The 16,759-nt window shown below is 40.9% G+C and overlaps 3 protein-coding genes across 4 annotated transcripts in view; 1 reads left to right on the forward strand and 2 right to left on the reverse strand.

Annotated features, from left to right (window-relative positions):
• Nucleotides 1-16,759, forward strand: part of LOC129842748 (zinc finger protein 664-like) — a 275,164-nt gene that overhangs the window by 233,355 nt on the left and 25,050 nt on the right. The gene's annotated exons all lie outside the window — the stretch shown is intronic.
• The window catches only part of LOC129842743 (zinc finger protein 501-like), a 57,857-nt gene that overhangs the window by 32,797 nt on the left and 8,301 nt on the right, over nucleotides 1-16,759 (reverse strand). The window lies entirely within an intron of this gene.
• Nucleotides 446-2,919, reverse strand: LOC129842751 (zinc finger protein 420-like; the record flags this gene model as incomplete). The annotated part of the gene is made up of 1 exon (XM_055911385.1): nucleotides 446-2,919. A coding segment is annotated over one exon (1,731 nt), but the record flags the coding sequence as incomplete, so codon positions are not given.

Raw genomic sequence — 16,759 nt, forward strand, 5'->3', positions numbered from 1 at the left:
AACAGGTCAGCACCTCAGTAGTAAATGTCAGTTAGCTTTTCATAGCCAATCATTCAGAGTATCTCTACAACTTCCATTTCACACAATCATCTACAATGCTTCACCTTCTACAATATAAACATGGTGTCTACTGGCTGTCAACAATTAAAAACACGTATGTCTAAATAATAATATGCAATCGTATAATTTTTTTAATCCCTTTTCTTTCCATAGAATCCTAAAACTCACTAGCTTCTAGAACTCTCGTCTCCCTAAAACCCACTAGCTTCTAGAACTCTCGTCCCCTTGGAACGAGCCCAAACAAAACTCAAATCAAATAGTATTAGTCACATGTGCCGGATACAACACTGGAACTCATACTTACGAGCCCCCAACAGTGCAGTTTCAAAAAAACACAGAAAAGAATAAGAGATAAAACTAATCTCCAACACGGGGAAAAACGTGTCAAAATAAATTGTGATCATGGTAACTCACTGGCTAAATGCAAAACACAAATCTATTTGACTGCCCCCACTTGAGATAATCAGCAACCAAGTTGTCCTTAACACGGACATGTCTGATTTCAAGAGGAAACTCCTGCGATATCCTGTACTATACTGGACAGAACATATATTGGACGTCAGGCATAGTCTTATTTTCAACGTCTTTTGAATGACATTTTGATAAATGGGAATAGTGCAATGTCAAAACACAGTTTTAACGTGTCCAAATCAATAACCAATATGCAGAAACAGTTTGAAGTGTTGCATTTTGATTCAAGCGGGTCACCAACATGGTAAGTGTAACACAGCTCTTTTTTGTTAGTCACTTTTTGATAAATCTCATAAATAATACTTTCAATTCAGAGCCTGGATTTTTCCTCTTTTTCCCTAAAATCAATTTAACAAACGTTTAGGGTTCTACATTGTGACATCATTAAAATACTCCTACTACAATGTTAAAACATTCTACATTGTGACATCATTTCATTGATATCACGAAATAACTCCTTTGATCAGAGATCTTTGTCTCTTGTCAGCTATAAGATTTCTCTCCTGTGTGTGTTCTCTGGTGTAATGTCAGCTGGCCAGATCGACCAAAACTCTTCCCACATTGACCACAGCTATAAGGTTTCTCTCCTGTGTGAGTTCTCCGGTGTGATTTCAGGGTTTGTAGCTGAATAAATCTCTTGCCACATTGATCACAGCCTTAAGGTCTATCTCCTGTGTGTGTTCTCTGGTGTTTAGTCAGATAACTAGATGAAGTAAAACTTTTCCCACATTGATCACAGCCATAAGGTTTCTCTCCTGTGTGTATTCTCTGGTGTTTAGTCAGATAACTAGATGAAGTAAAACTTTTCCCACATTGATCACAGCCATAAGATTTCTCTCCTGTGTGTGTTCTCTGGTGTACAGTCAGATGGCCAGATTGAATAAAACTCTTCCCACATTGACCACAGGTATAAGGCTTCTCTCCTGTGTGTGTTCTCTGGTGTATAGTTAGATTACCAGATGTAGTAAAACTCTTCCTACAGTGGTCACAGCTATATGGTTTCTCTCCTGTGTGTCCCCGCCGGTGTACTATCAGGTTGCTTAGATGAGTAAAACTCCTCCCACATTGATAACAGCCAAAAGGTTTCTCTCCAGTGTGTGTTCTATGGTGGGATTTCAGGGAGCTTGAGTGAGTAAAACTCTTCCCACATTGATCACATGTATAAGATTTCTCTCCTGTGTGTACTCGCTGGTGTACAGTTAGATAGCTAGATCTAGTAAAACTCTTCCCACATTGATCACAGCTATAAGGGTTCTCTCCTGTGTGTGTTCTCTGGTGTATAGTTAGATAGCGAGATCTAGTAAAACTCTTCCCACATTGATCACAGCCATAAGGTTTCTCTCCTGTGTGAGTTCTCCGGTGTCCTGTCAGGCTGCTTAGCTGAGTAAAACTCTTCCCACATTGATCACAGCCATAAGATTTCTCTCCTGTGTGTGTTCTCTGGTGTGCAGTCAGATGGCTAGATTTAGCAAAACTCTTCCCACATTGATCACAGCTATAAGATTTCTCTCCTGTGTGTGTTCTCTGGTGTACAGTTAGATTACCAGATGTAGTAAAACTCTTCCTACAGTGATCACAGCTATATGGTTTCTCTCCTGTGTGTACTCGCTGGTGTACAGTTAGATAGCTAGATCTAGTAAAACTCTTCCCACATTGATCACAGATATAAGGTTTCTCTCCTGTGTGTGTTCTCTGGTGTACAGTCAGAGAGCTAGATATAGTAAAACTCTTCCCACATTGATCACAGATATAAGGTTTCTCTCCTGTGTGTGTTCTCTGGTGTACAGTCAGATGGATAGATTTAGCAAAACTCTTCCCACATTGATCACAGCTATAAGATTTCTCTCCTGTGTGTGTTCTCTGGTGTACAGTTAGATTACCAGATGTAGTAAAACTCTTCCTACAGTGATCACAGCTATATGGTTTCTCTCCTGTGTGTACTCGCTGGTGTACAGTCAGATAGCTAGATATAGTAAAACTCTTCCCACATTGATCACAGCCATAAGGTTTCTCTCCTGTGTGAGTTCTCCGGTGTCCTGTCAGGCTGCTTAGCTGAGTAAAACTCTTCCCACATTGATCACAGATATAAGGTTTCTCTCCTGTGTGTGTTCTCTGGTGTACAGTCAGATGGATAGATTTAGCAAAACTCTTCCCACATTGATCACAGGTATAAGGTTTCTCTCCTGTGTGTGTTCTCTGGTGTATTTTAAGTTCTGATGAAGATTTGCAACATTTCCCACAGTCAGAGCAGCAGTGAGATTTCTTCCCTGTGGGTCTCTGCTGGTGTTTCTTGAGGTCTGATGTGGAGAGACTCTTCTCTGCCTCGTCAGCATCATGATGTTGTTGAGACTCCCCAGAGGATCCACGATAGTCCCGTCTCTCTCCTGTGTGAATGACAATGTCAGACAGAAGGTTAAAGGCCCACAACAGCAGAAATCTCCAGATTTTAGTTTTTCACAATGTATTCTGAATGTGAATGGGGGGAAACTCAGGGGAGTAACCTCCATGTCCAGGTTGCTTATGAGTGCATTTCACACTACTTTGGATTATAATTGTAAGGCTCGTTTGAATGTCCTGCTTAATATAACGTTTGTGTCATCGCAAATCAACCGCTTTGTACTTAAAAACCACTTCAACCAGTAAAATGCTCTTTGGCTTTTCCATCAGCCTGACAATGAGGGTTTGTACACTGTTTGCCAAATTGGCCCATAACTTCACCTAACAACAAATATAGGAAAATAGCTCTGTGTGTTGCACAATAGCCTATCCATCAAGGAACAGTTATCTACACATTATGAGCTAAGTATCTCCGTGTCCAAACAGACTAATGGGACCCTACAGTAAATCAAGCAGACAATAACATTATAAACATCAATTTGTTAGGGATGTTGGATCTAACGTGGAGCACGGCATAACTGTCTTTACCAGAGTAATGAATGAAGAAGCACTTTGGTTGTTGTTGCATGTCGTGATGTTTGTAATTTGACTGGCATTCAGAAAATGATTTCCTGGATCAGCTGATGATAGTTGGCAGACCACCCAGACCTGACCCCACAAGATACGCCAGTTTTGTCAATTTATTAAATTGTCTTTCATTTGAAACACTCCTGTCAATGTTGAGTAAGGACGCACACCTGATTGCGCATATAAAAGTAGGATTAGTCTACCTGCCTATAAATGTGCCCATTTGGGGATGTCTGATAGTATTTCTGATTGTCTTAACCTGTTATGGCTGCAGCCCGACACCGGTACACTTATGACAACATCCAGCTCAAGTGCAGGGCGCGAAATTCAAAAGATAGTTTTTTAAAATATTTAACTTTCACACATTAACAAGTCCAATACAGCATTTGAAAGATAAACATCTTGTGAATCCAGCCAACATGTCCGATTTTTAAAATGTTTTACAGGGAAGACAAAATATGTAAATCTATTAGCTAACCACGTTAGCAAAAGACACCATTTTTCTTACTCCATCAGTTTCTTACTCCATCACTAGCTATCACAAATTCGACCAAATAAAGAAATAAATAGCCACTAACCAAGAAAAAACTTCATAAGATGACAGTCTGATAACATATTTATGGTATAGCATATGTTTTTTTTTAGAAAAATGTGCATTTTTCAGGTATAAATCATAGTTTACATTTCAGCTACAATCAGAAATTGCACCGAAAGCATGCATAATATTTACAGACACCAACTTCAAATACCTAATTACTCATCATAAAACATTTCTGAAAAATATATAGTGTGCAGCAATTGAAAGACAGGCATCTTGTGATTCCAGACAATATTTCCGATTTATTAAATGTTTTACAGCGAAAACAAAATGTAGCGCTATATTAGCATAGCAACAATAGCCAGACACACTTGGGCGCCCACGACCAGTAGACATGCACAACAGATCTATGAAATAACATCATAAAATGTTTCTTACTTTTCGTGATCTTCCGTCAGAATGTTGGACATGGTGTCCTTTGTCAAGAACAGTCGTTGTTTGGATTAAAAACGTTAATTTTCCCTCTTCATTTAGGATGGGCACGAGCCGAGTAGCACGGATCTCTCAAACGTAAAAAAAGTAACAGAACGGAACACGGCAAAACTCCCGAAAAAATTTCAATAATCTGATTAAACTATATTGAAAAAACATACATTACGATGATATGGTCACATTTATCAAATAATATCCGAGCCGGAGATAGTTGTCGTCCGAAACGGCAGCAAAACATAAGGCAATCTCACTTCCAAGTCGCGCGCCTCAGAGTACCGGAAGTGGACGGTCAAGTCAAAGAAGTTGGTTTTATTCCACCTCTGAACGAGATAATCAAGTCCTTTCTGCTCTCACTTCCGCATGACACCCAGAGGAAGGCCTATGAGGTGTAAGTAGGGTCCTACGTATGATGACCATGTATAGGCAGAACGTTGAAGAGAGCATAGATTTCTGACATTCTACTTCCTGGTCAGGGAAAGTGCTGCCAAATGACTTCTGTTCCACTTAGAGAAAAATTTCAAACGGTTTTAGAAACTAGAGATTGTTTTCTATCCAATAGTAATAATAATATGCATATTGTACGAGCAAGAATTGAGTACGAGGCCGTTTGAAATGGCCACCTCTTTCCAGGTTATTCGATTCTGCCTCTTCAGCCATAACAGGTTTTAACGCACCACCACTAATGAGTTGTGGAGCTTCTCAAAGTAATTTTTTCGTCACCAAAGCAAGTAAACAAAGTCTTAATGAAATCAATTGCGAATGACAATAGTTCCTCAAAGTATTTTCGTAAAATATTTCCAGCTCTCGCCCTTTCACCATTCGGCACTTGATTGGTTACACTTCTCCTTCCCCCATCCCTCAGCTGTTTACCAAACCAAGTCTCTGGGCAGCCATTTTGTTGCTGTTTAAAAAACCCACACAACCCAGCAATCTGCAGTTCAAACAATAACAAATCTGTCATTCCGCCACTGTTTTGGTAATGAAATGATTATGGGGTTGGAGAAATGTAACTAGAGACAGACAGACCTATGGATGCAAGGACTGACCATCCATGATATCAACATTATAATTTTAACCATGTTGAGGCTATACAGTGTTGCTTTACATTATTTCTAAAAATTGTAGTAAAAAAAGCTTATTCTGGGTTCTGATGGGGTAAACAGTTGAACTAAGCTCATGAGTCATGTGTTATATTCTTCAAGAATCAATGGCTATAAATAAATAATTTAAAAGTCACAATATGGATGTAGCAATTGCAGATTTCCCCTTTAAAACCAAAAATCAGTTCAACAACCGCAGAGTTTGTGCCTCTATATTTAAGACAGTACTTACTAGTGTTAATCAGGGAACGGTTTCCCAAAACCATCTTATGGCTAAATTCATCGTTAGAACCATTGGATGCCTTAAGATGTGTTTGGGAAACCGGGCCCAGAAATCCAGTTTCCTCCTCTTCTTCCTCCAACTTTTTCGATGTAACAGTCATCTCTCCCTCCTCTTTCACTCCATAAACTGCCTCCCCTTCTCCTTTTACTGTAACATCCTCCTCCTCTTTCACTCTGAACGCGTCTTCCTCTTCTTTCACAGTAACGGCCTCACTCGCTACTTCTTGTTTTACTGTGATATCCTCATCTCCTTTAGCAGGAGAATAGCTTAGTGACCGCATGGTCGGGGATGTTAGCTAGCTAGGCTAATGCTAACTTAACAAGCCCGCTAGCTGACTAATAACAACACCGTAAATGTGAAATTAAATCGGATAACTAACTAGGCGACAGAAGTGGGTTTAAAACACAGTGGCTAATATACACTAAAGCGGCTAAAGAGCTATATTGGTACGGCTATTTTGTCTAGCCAGCTACAGAGGTGGCTGACGAACTGTTGCTGCTGCTGAAAGAAGCGTTCCGTCCACTAGATTATACGTCACACCAACAGCATAACCTTAAAGTCGCAGACCGCCATCTGCTGACTGTAGTGGGTAACGCAGTTGAGTAAAATGTATATTTTATCTTCAGACAACAAGTTAAAGTGTAGGGAGCATTAGTTTTTACTCACCAGTGTAACAATACAGTGTGGTTAAAGACTTAGTAAGCTAGTTGGAGTCACGATATGGTTACCTATAAGTACAAACAGTTATGTTTTTGCGTTATTACATATTTTTAACTTCTAAACTACCCACAATGCACTATTTTCCAAGGTCATATGGATGATCTACTCTGTGCTTCTGAGTTTGTATGCCAGTGTAACGGTGTAATGAAGCTACATGTTTTAAATATATTTCATCTTTATTTAACTAGGCAAGTCAGTTAAGAACAAATTCTTATTTGCATTGACGGCCTACCCCGGCCAAACCCAGACCCAGACGATGCTGGGCCAATTGTGCGCTGCCCTATGGGACTCCCAATCACGGCCTGTTATGATACAGCCTGGATTTGAACCAGGGTCTGTAGTGACTCTAGCACTGAGATGCCATACCTTAGACCGCTGCGCTGCTCGTGTGTTTACATTACACTCGGTGTAATACACTCGGTGATAAAGGTATGGGATTCTGGGTAATCCACAAAAGATTTTTGGAGAATTTGAAAATTGAGTGGTCCTGGGAAAGAAATGTATAAAGTTTACATTACATCATAAAATCCACCTTTTAAATCATACATTAGCAATTTATGTTTTAGTAACTACTGTTGTTGGTTTGGCGTCAAATAAGCCTCTCTTTATATGTTATTTGCCAAATCTCAGTTTCCATGTGGGTTTTATGTTAAAGTTCCCTCTTTCAAGTTGGTATCTAACTGGAAAATGCATCTTCTTTAGGAGTGCTATTTTTACCCTGTCGACTACTGATCATTCATCCACACTGTGTGTCTCATCAATGCAGGTCATTTATGACAAATGTATAAAGTATATGTTTTATAAACTCATGAACACCAGCCAGTTTATCAGACCGGTTTTGTTAGTTTAGGTGTATTATACTTCTTCGACAACAGAGGGGGACATTGAGTAATTTTCCAGGTTAATTTGATATATTTTGATACTAAAATGGATGACAGTTTATTCTGATGTAGTGAATATGAGACCCTTTTTGTTTTGTCAACTTTTCGATGGGGATGTTATGTTTGATACCGGAGGTACGAGGCCTTGAAAGCATTAAACTTCAAAGCAGTGTGCTGATGCCTGTATCACTTTTTCAGCAGCACGTGATCAATGACGTCTGAAGATTTGTTTCATCGAACAACCACCTGATTGGTTTGGTTTGGTTCGACACTGCAGGCGACTGCCAACTGACTGATCTACAAATCACCTTACATCATAAATAACTACTCATTATTATTGAAGCAATGAGTAACCTTATCAGCACTGATCAATGACTTCTTCCTGATTGGTTTGGTTTGGTTCGACACTGCTGGCGACTGCCAACTGACTGCTCTACAAAACACCTACATCATAAATAACTATTATTTAAGCAGTGTGTTACTTTATCAGCATTGATCAATGACTTCTGAAGGTTAATTTTCTCCCATCATTCTGTTTGTCTCTGATCTTTTGATCTGCAAACACGTTTAGGTTTTGTTAGTTTGGTTCTAAATGGTCTCGGTGCTGGTTGGCTACGCTGGTTAGGCTAATAGCTAGTTGGCTAAATAGCTAACGTTAGCTGGTTGGCTACGCTTGTTAGGCTAATAGCTAGTTGGCTAAATAGCTAACGTTAGCTGGTTGGCTACGCTTGTTAGGCTAATAGCTAGTTGGCTAAATAGCTAACGTTAGCTGGTTGGCTACGCTTGTTCGGCTAATAGCTAGTTGGCTAAATAGCTAACGTTAGCTGGCAGGCTAAGTTAACTGCATATAGCTAATGTTAGCTTGCTGGCGTAGATAACTGCATATAGCTAATGTTAGCTGGCTGGCTAAGATAACTGCGTAAACTAACGTTAGCTGGCTGGCTAAGATAACTGCATATGGCTAACGTTAGCTGGTTAAGATAACTGCCTATAGCTAATGTTAGCTGGCTGGCGTAGATAACTGCATATAGCTAATGTTAGCTGGCTGGCTAAGATAACTGCGTAAAGCTAACGTTAGCTGGCTGGCTCGCTACTTAATGGGGAAACCGGTTGAAAGTTTCTGTCGGCTGAATGAGCGACACCAGTTGAGCATTCCTACAGCATTTCCCTCCAGAAGCCATGAGAAAGTTGTCCGGCTGCGGGGACTGTGCGGGGGGATTTATACTAACCTTACTATCTGTACTTACTGGTGGCACAGATGCTGTTTCATCCTTTCCTACACTGAAATTACCCTTGCCTAACGATTGCGTCTGAAGCTGGGCTTGCAGCAAAGCTATCCTCGCAGTAAGGCGATCGTTCTCCTGTATATTATGAGTACAGCGACTGCAATTAGAAGACATCATGTTAATGTTACTACTTAGCTTCGGCTGTTGAAGGTGCTGACGAACCATGTCCAGATAAAGCGTCCGGAGTGAAAAAGTTGAATGAGGGAAAAAAGTTGTGATGGAAAAACTACAAATATAAAAGGTAATTAAAAAGAAAAAAAAACGTAAAGTTGTCAGCTAGCAAATTAAGGTTGGCAACAAAACGCACAGCAACACATCTGCAAATTCAAGAGGAAGTGTTGTAATTTGTATGTTTATAAAATATCAAATGAAATATATGTCAATAGTGAAGAGGCGACTTCGGGATGCTGGCCTCCTAGGCAGAGTTCCTCTGTCCAGTGTCTGTTATTTTGCCCATCTTAATCTTTTCTCTTTATTGGCCAGTCTGAGATATGTCTTTTTCTTTGCATCTCTTCCTAGAATGCCATCATCCCGGAGTCGCCTCTTCAATGTTGACATTGAGACTGGTGTTTTGCGGGTACTATTTCATGAAGCTGCCAGTCATCCTGACATGATCCTCCAGCATGACAATGATACCAGCCCTACTGCCCGTTCTGTGCATGATTTCCTGCAAGACAAGATTGTTTGAATGTCAGTGTTCTGCCATGGCCAGCGAAGAGCCTGCATCTCAATCCCATTGAGCACAACTGGGACCTGTTGGATTGGAGGGTGAGGGCTAGGGCCATTCCCCCCAGAAATGTCTAGGAACTTGCAGGTGCCTTGGTGGAAGAGTGGGGTAACATCTCACAGCAAGAACTGGCAAATCTGGTGCAATCCATGAGGAGGAGATGCACTGCAGTACTTATTGCAGCTGGTGGCCACACCAGATACTGACTGTTACTTTTGATTTGGACCCCCTCTTTGTTCAGGGACATATTATTCCATTTCTGTTAGTCACATTTCTGTTAGTCACATGTCTGAGGATCTTGTTCAGTTTGTCTCAGTTGTTGAATCTTGTGTTCATACAAATATTTACACATGTTAAGTTTGCTGAAAATAAACGCAGTTGGCAGTGAGAGGACGTTTCTTTTTTTGCTGAGTTTATGTCCTATAATTTTGTTGGACAAGTTTGCTTACCACCAAAAGAAGACAACTTCCATTTCAAATAATAATCAACTACAATGCTTCTATTTCACATAATAATCAACTACAATGCTTCACCTTCTACAATATAAACATGGTGTCGACTGGCTGTCAACAATTAAAAACAAGAAAAAAACGTTTTTTCCCCCACAAGCTTCTAGAACTCTCATCTTCCTAAAACTCACTAGCTTCTAGAACTCTTGTCCCCTTAGAACGAGTCCAAACAAAACTCATCTCTAATACAGAAAAACGTGTCAAAATAAATTGTGATCCATGTAAATGCACTGGCTTAACGCAAAAGACAAATATTTTTGACTGCCAACCCTTGAGACAATCAGCAACCAAGTTGTCCTTACCATGGACATGTCTGATTTCAAGAGGAAACTCCTGCAATATCCGTAGTAACTTTCCACCTCACTGCAGAGCTTCTCTCTCTCTTCTCAGGGTTCACTTGATAGGCATGTTGTTGGATCGGTGCCCAGTCCCCAATGTCATGCTATACAACATTTGGGTTGGCACATCTGAGAATGATCCCTGATATTATAAAAGCAGGGCAACAATGTCAATATAATTGTACCCAAATATTGTCAGTTGGTTGCATAAATAATTATGATTACTAAATGTTACATGAATTGTAAATATGAAATATCAAATCCAAACGTACACCCCTTTGTTTATATGTATTGGCAATAATTAACTTAATGGTGAGGCATGGAATAATAAAACATGTATCTTTTGTCAGGCTGAATGTTTGAAATATGAGGTGATTTGAGTCATGCTTCTTCAGTAGTGGAATAAAGACAATTAGCACTTGAGCGTTGTCAAGAAATGCTGGAGTGATGTAGGATTGGTAATAAAAATTGATTATAGACCAATGTATTATACTGCGTCCATGTGTATAGGCTGCAAGTACGTTGAAATTAAGTTGTTTTAAAGTCATTGACAAAAACAACCGAAAACAACATTTTCAACTATCACATTTAACTACAACTGAACACATATTGGACGTTGGGCATAGCCAACGTTTTCAACGTCTTTTGAATTAATGAATTTTCTATTCAATGTCTTTACAATTACAATAACTGTCACAAGAATTTGTAGTTCCAAGGATATGAACTCAAAACTCACTACTACTCACTACTTTGACCAATTCCCCAGGGGTTGTAAGGCCCTGGTTAATAGAAGAATTTGACAAAGTCCCAGAATTTCTGCAAAATGTTAGTTCTTTATTCAGAGAGCTCTGAAAATCATACAAGCGCATAGCCTTTTATACCTCACATTTGGTCATATAAACGCCCCCACTCTTCTCAAACACCGTCAATGCTGTTTACAAGTCTTCTCCAACACATACATTACGTATCATATCCTGCAACATGTTATCTACTGCAAGCCTAACGGTTTCTCCCCTCCCTGGGTGGGGAGACCTCCTTCCTGTTATCAGTTACACAGTGGTCATAAGTTGTCTGTCACAAGCTGTTAACAGTTCCTCTTTTCCTTGAATGTCTCACTTTAATTGCTAAATAGTAAAATCTTAACTTGTCCTATACACACACATTAGAGAATTAGTCTATTAATTCAAAATCTTTACACAGTTATACATTTCAGGGTGTAATCCTTTAGTCATTACCGTAAACATATAAATTCAATTATCAATAACTAATATGCAGAAACAGTTTGTGATATATTGAAAGCCTAAACATAAAATATGCTAAATACACAAACATCTGCCACAATATTCACATTACTTGTATTTTTTTTAAACAAGCTCCTTATAAACCAGAAACGCTGTTGTTTTGACAAATAGCAATAAATCACTGATATCAATTAGGGGGGAAATCAGGTAGTACGTGCTGTTGAAACTAACACAACTAAAAAAACACATGGAAATGGGAGATATCTTTAACCTCACTGGTTAGAGGACAACCTGCAGAAGACAGTCAGCTACATTTTGGAGTGATGCATTTAAATGTAGGGGACGCTAAACAAAGGAACACAACACTTATTTGTCATCACTCAACGATATCATGTTGAAATCAATTGTGCGACAGGAGGGAGATGAGGTTGCACGTCCTGTTAAAACTAACAGCTCAATAACTAACGCAGCATAAACCACACGGAATCTGGTAATAATGTGTACATCCCTGGTTAGAGGACAACTTGTAGAAAACAGCTAGCTACATTTTGATTCAAGTGTGTCACTAACGTGGTAAACAGCTAGGAACATAACTCTTTTTTTTGGTTGTCACTTTTTGTTAAATCACATAAATAGTACTCTTTCAATTCAGAGCCTGGATTTTCCCCCTGAGGCTAATATCCATATCATGTTGAAATCAATAGAACAGGGGACAAACATTTAGGGTTCTACATTGTGACATCATTAAAATACTCCTACTACAATGTTAAAACATTCTACATTGTGACATCATTTCATTATTTCATTGATATCATTAAACAACTGCTTCATGTATGTATTTTCTGATGTTTGATCAGATATCTTTTACCAGAGTATCTCTTACCACATTGATCACAGCTATGAGGTTTCTCTCCTGTGTGTATCCGCTGGTGTAGAGTCAGAGAGCCAGATGTAGTAAAACTCTTCCCACATTGATCACAGCTATAAGGTTTCTCTCCTGTGTGTATCCGCTGGTGTATAGTCAGATAGTCAGATCTAGTGAAACTCTTCCCACATTGATCACAGCTATAACATTTCTCTCCTGTGTGTATTCTCTGGTGTAAAGACAGATGGTCAGATCTAGTGAAACTCTTCCCACATTGATCACAGCTATAACATTTCTCTCCTGTGTGTATTCTCTGGTGTAAAGTCAGATGGTCAGATCTAGTAAAACTCTTCCCACATTGATCACAGCTATAACATTTCTCTCCTGTGTGTGTTCTCTGGTGTAGAGTCAGAGAGCTAGATCTAGTAAAACTCTTCCCACATTGATCACAGCTATAACATTTCTCTCCTGTGTGTGTTCTCTGGTGTAGAGTCAGAGAGCTAGATGTAGTAAATCTCTTCCCACATTGATCACAGCTAAAAGGTTTCTCTCCTGTGTGTGTTCTCTGGTGTACAGTCAGAGAGCAAAATGTAGTAAAACTCTTCCCACATTGATCACAGCTATAAGGTTTCTCTCCTGTGTGTGTTCTCTGGTGTCTAATACGATAGCTAGATGAAGAAAAACTCTTCCCACATTGATCACAGCTATACCGTTTCTCTCCTGTGTGTGTTCTCTGGTGTTCAGTCAGATGGCTAGATTTTCCAAAACTCTTCCCACATTGAGCACAGCCATATGGTTTGTCTCTTGTGTGTAATCTTTGATGTATTTTAAGTTTTAATGAAGAATTGAATCTTTTACCACAGTCAGAGCAGCAATGAGATTTATCTGCTGTGGGTCTCTGCTGGTGTTTCTTGAGGAGTTCTGATCTGGAGAGACTCTTCTCTGCCTCGTCAGCATCATGAGGTTGTTGAGGCTCCCCAGACGATCCACGATGGTCACATCTCTCTCCTGTGTGAACAACAAGGTCAGACACACGGTTAAAGTCCCACAGCAAAAATCCACTGTTAATTTGAGGTAAAAGGTGATGCCCAGAGTATACAAATCAAATCAAATTTTATTAGTCACATACACATGGTTAGCAGATGTTAATGCGAGTGTAGCGAAATGCTTGTGCTTCTAGTTCCGACAATGCAGTAATAACCAACAAGTAATCTAACCTAACAATTCCACAACTACTACCTTACACACACACACAAGTGTAAAGGGATAAAGAATATGTACATAAAGATATATGAATGAGTGGTGGTACAGAACGGCATAGGCAAGATGCAGTAGATGGTATAGAGTACGGTATATACATATGAGATGAGTACTGTAGGGTATGTAACATAAAGTGGCATAGTTTAAAGTGGCTAGTGGTAGATGTATTACGTAAAGATGGCAAGATGCAGTAGATGATATAGAGTACAGTATATACATATGAGATGGGTAATGTAGGGTATGTAAACATTATATTAAGTGGCATTGTTTAAAGTGGCTAGTGGTACATTTTTACATAATTTCCATCAATTCCCATTTTTAAAGTGGCTGGAGTTGAGTCGGTATGTTGGCAGCGGCCGCTAAATGTTAGTGGTGGCTGTTTAACAGTCTGATGGCCTTGAGATAGAAGCTGTTTTTCAGTCTCTCGGTCCCTGCTTTGATGCACCTGTACTGACCTCGCCTTCTGGATGATAGCGGGGTGAACAGGCAGTGGCTTGGGTGGTTGTTGTCCTTGATGATCTTTAAGGCCTTCCTGTGACATCGGGTGGTGTAGGTGTCCTGGAGGGCAGGTAGTTTGCCCCCGGTGATGCGTTCTGCAGACCTCACTACCCTCTGGAGAGCCTTACGGTTGTGGGCGGAGCAGTTGCCGTACCAGGCGGTGATACAGCCCGACAGGATGCTCTCGATTGTGCATCTGTAGAAGTTTGTGAGTGCTTTTGGTGACAAGCCGAATTTCTTCAGCCTCCTGAGGTCTGTGTGGGTGGACCAATTCAGTGTGGGTGGACCAATTCAGTTTGTCCGTGATGTGTACACCGAGGAACTTAAAACTTTCCACCTTCTCCACTACTGACCCGTCGATGTGGATAGGGGGGTGCTCCCTCTGCTGTTTCCTGAAGTCCACAATCATCTCCTTTGTTTTGTTGACGTTGAGTGTGAGGTTATTTTCCTGACACCACACTCCGAGGGCCCTCACCTCCTCCCTGTAGGCCGTCTCGTCGTTGTTGGTAATCAAGCCTACCACTGTAGTGTCATCCGCAAACTTGATGATTGAGTTGGAGGCGTGCATGGCCACGCAGTCGTGGGTGAACAGGGAGTACAGGAGAGGGCTCAGAACGCACCCTTGTGGGGCCCCAGTGTTGAGGATCAGCGGGGTGGAGATGTTGTTACCTACCCTCACCACCTGGGGGCGGCCCGTCAGGAAGTCCAGGACCCAGTTGCACAGGGCGGGGTCGAGACCCAGGGTCTCGAGCTTGATGACGAGTTTGGAGGGTACTATGGTGTTTAATGCTGAGCTGTAATCGATGAACAGCATTCTCACATGGGTATTCCTCTTGTCCAGATGGGTTAGGGCAGTGTGCAGTGTGGTTGCGATTGCGTCGTCTGTGGACCTATTGGGTCGGTAAGCAAATTGGAGTGGGTCTAGGGTGTCCGGTAGGGTGGAGGTGATATGGTCCTTGACTAGTCTCTCAAAGCACTTCATGATGACGGAAGTGAGTGCTACGGGGCGGTAGTCGTTTAGCTCAGTTACCTTAGCTTTCTTGGGAACAGGAACAATGGTGGCCCTCTTGAAGCATGTGGGAACAGCAGACTGGGATAAGGATTGATTGAATATGTCCGTAATCACACCAGCCAGCTGGTCTGCGCATGCTCTGAGGACGCGGCTGGGAATGCCGTCTGGGCCTGCAGCCTTGCGAGGGTTAACACGTTTAAATGTTTTACTCACCTCGGCTGCAGTGAAGGAGAGCCCGCAGGTTTTGGTAGGGGGCCGTGTCAGTGGCACTGTATTGTCCTCAAAGCGGGCAAAAAAGTTGTTTAGCCTGTCTGGGAGCAAGACATCCTGGTCCGCGACGGGGCTGGTTTTCTTTTTGTAATCCGTGATTGACTGTAGACCCTGCCACATACCTCTTGTGTCTGAGCTGTTGAATTGCGACTCGATTTTGTCTCTGTACTGGGACTTAGTATACCCATTAAGTTGTACAACAATTGACGTCTGTTAAATTATTTTACAATTGTCTTAAGATAGTAAAAACCTAAGCAGTGTGCCAGATGACCTTCGGCGTTTCTGTGTTTGTGGTAAGGAGATTTTCATTGTTCACAATGTATTCTGAACATTACAGCACAAGATCAGGAGTGCTACTGAAGGAAACTCACATTAAGCTCTGTGTCTATTCACTAATTCACCACCGTGGGGGAAAACTCAGGGGAGTTCTTGTAACAGGGTTTTATTGGTGATTCCCCTTGCCACTTTATTGTTAAGCCAATGGGTTTTTGGTTTTAGTTTTGTCTTGCCGTCACCTACTCAACATGGCATCTTATTGGCTGGTTTGCGTAGCTTGCTTACGAGGGAGGATGTTTCATTAGAATCGTCCCAGTGAACAAGCACCAAACCAGCGGTAAGTTGTTGGTTGCAAAGCACTGTACATCAAAAGTGATTTTTATACTCCCAAGTGATGATATAAGTGTACAATTTATATACATTTGTTTGTAAATGTTATTCGAACATCACACATAAGATGCAATGTTTTTTGGAGAATATTGGTTGTGCATTTTGGTTGTAAAGAATTCCCGCCAGTACTAGCTAGCAACTTACTGTGTCTGGTGGGGGGGGGTTCATATATTTTGTACAGTGCGTGAGTGCAGAGTTGGATGGTGAGCCGTGCATTGCATGACGTGCAATTTTGTGCTGTTCCTACCAGGTACATTGTTAAAGATATTATATTGTATATTGTAATTGTATTATTATGGTAACTACATGGCCCAGTGAACAAGCACCAAACCAGCGTGCGTGAGTGCAGAGTTGGATGGTGAGCCGTGCATTGCATGACGTGCAATTTTGTGCTGTTCCTACCAGGTACATTGTTAAAGAATAAATCTCCATGACTGGTGCTACATGTTGGAATTCGTGTCGAGGATTGATTGTACACAACGCAAGAAGAGTACAGTTACAGTGGTGCCGTGACCGTTCTTCTGGATCGGATCATCCTTCGCTGGATTTCCATCTCAGAACTTCGCCGTGGTTGCCGT

Source organism: Salvelinus fontinalis, unplaced genomic scaffold (genome assembly GCF_029448725.1).
Source record: "Salvelinus fontinalis isolate EN_2023a unplaced genomic scaffold, ASM2944872v1 scaffold_0064, whole genome shotgun sequence".
Taxonomy (NCBI): domain Eukaryota; kingdom Metazoa; phylum Chordata; class Actinopteri; order Salmoniformes; family Salmonidae; genus Salvelinus; species Salvelinus fontinalis.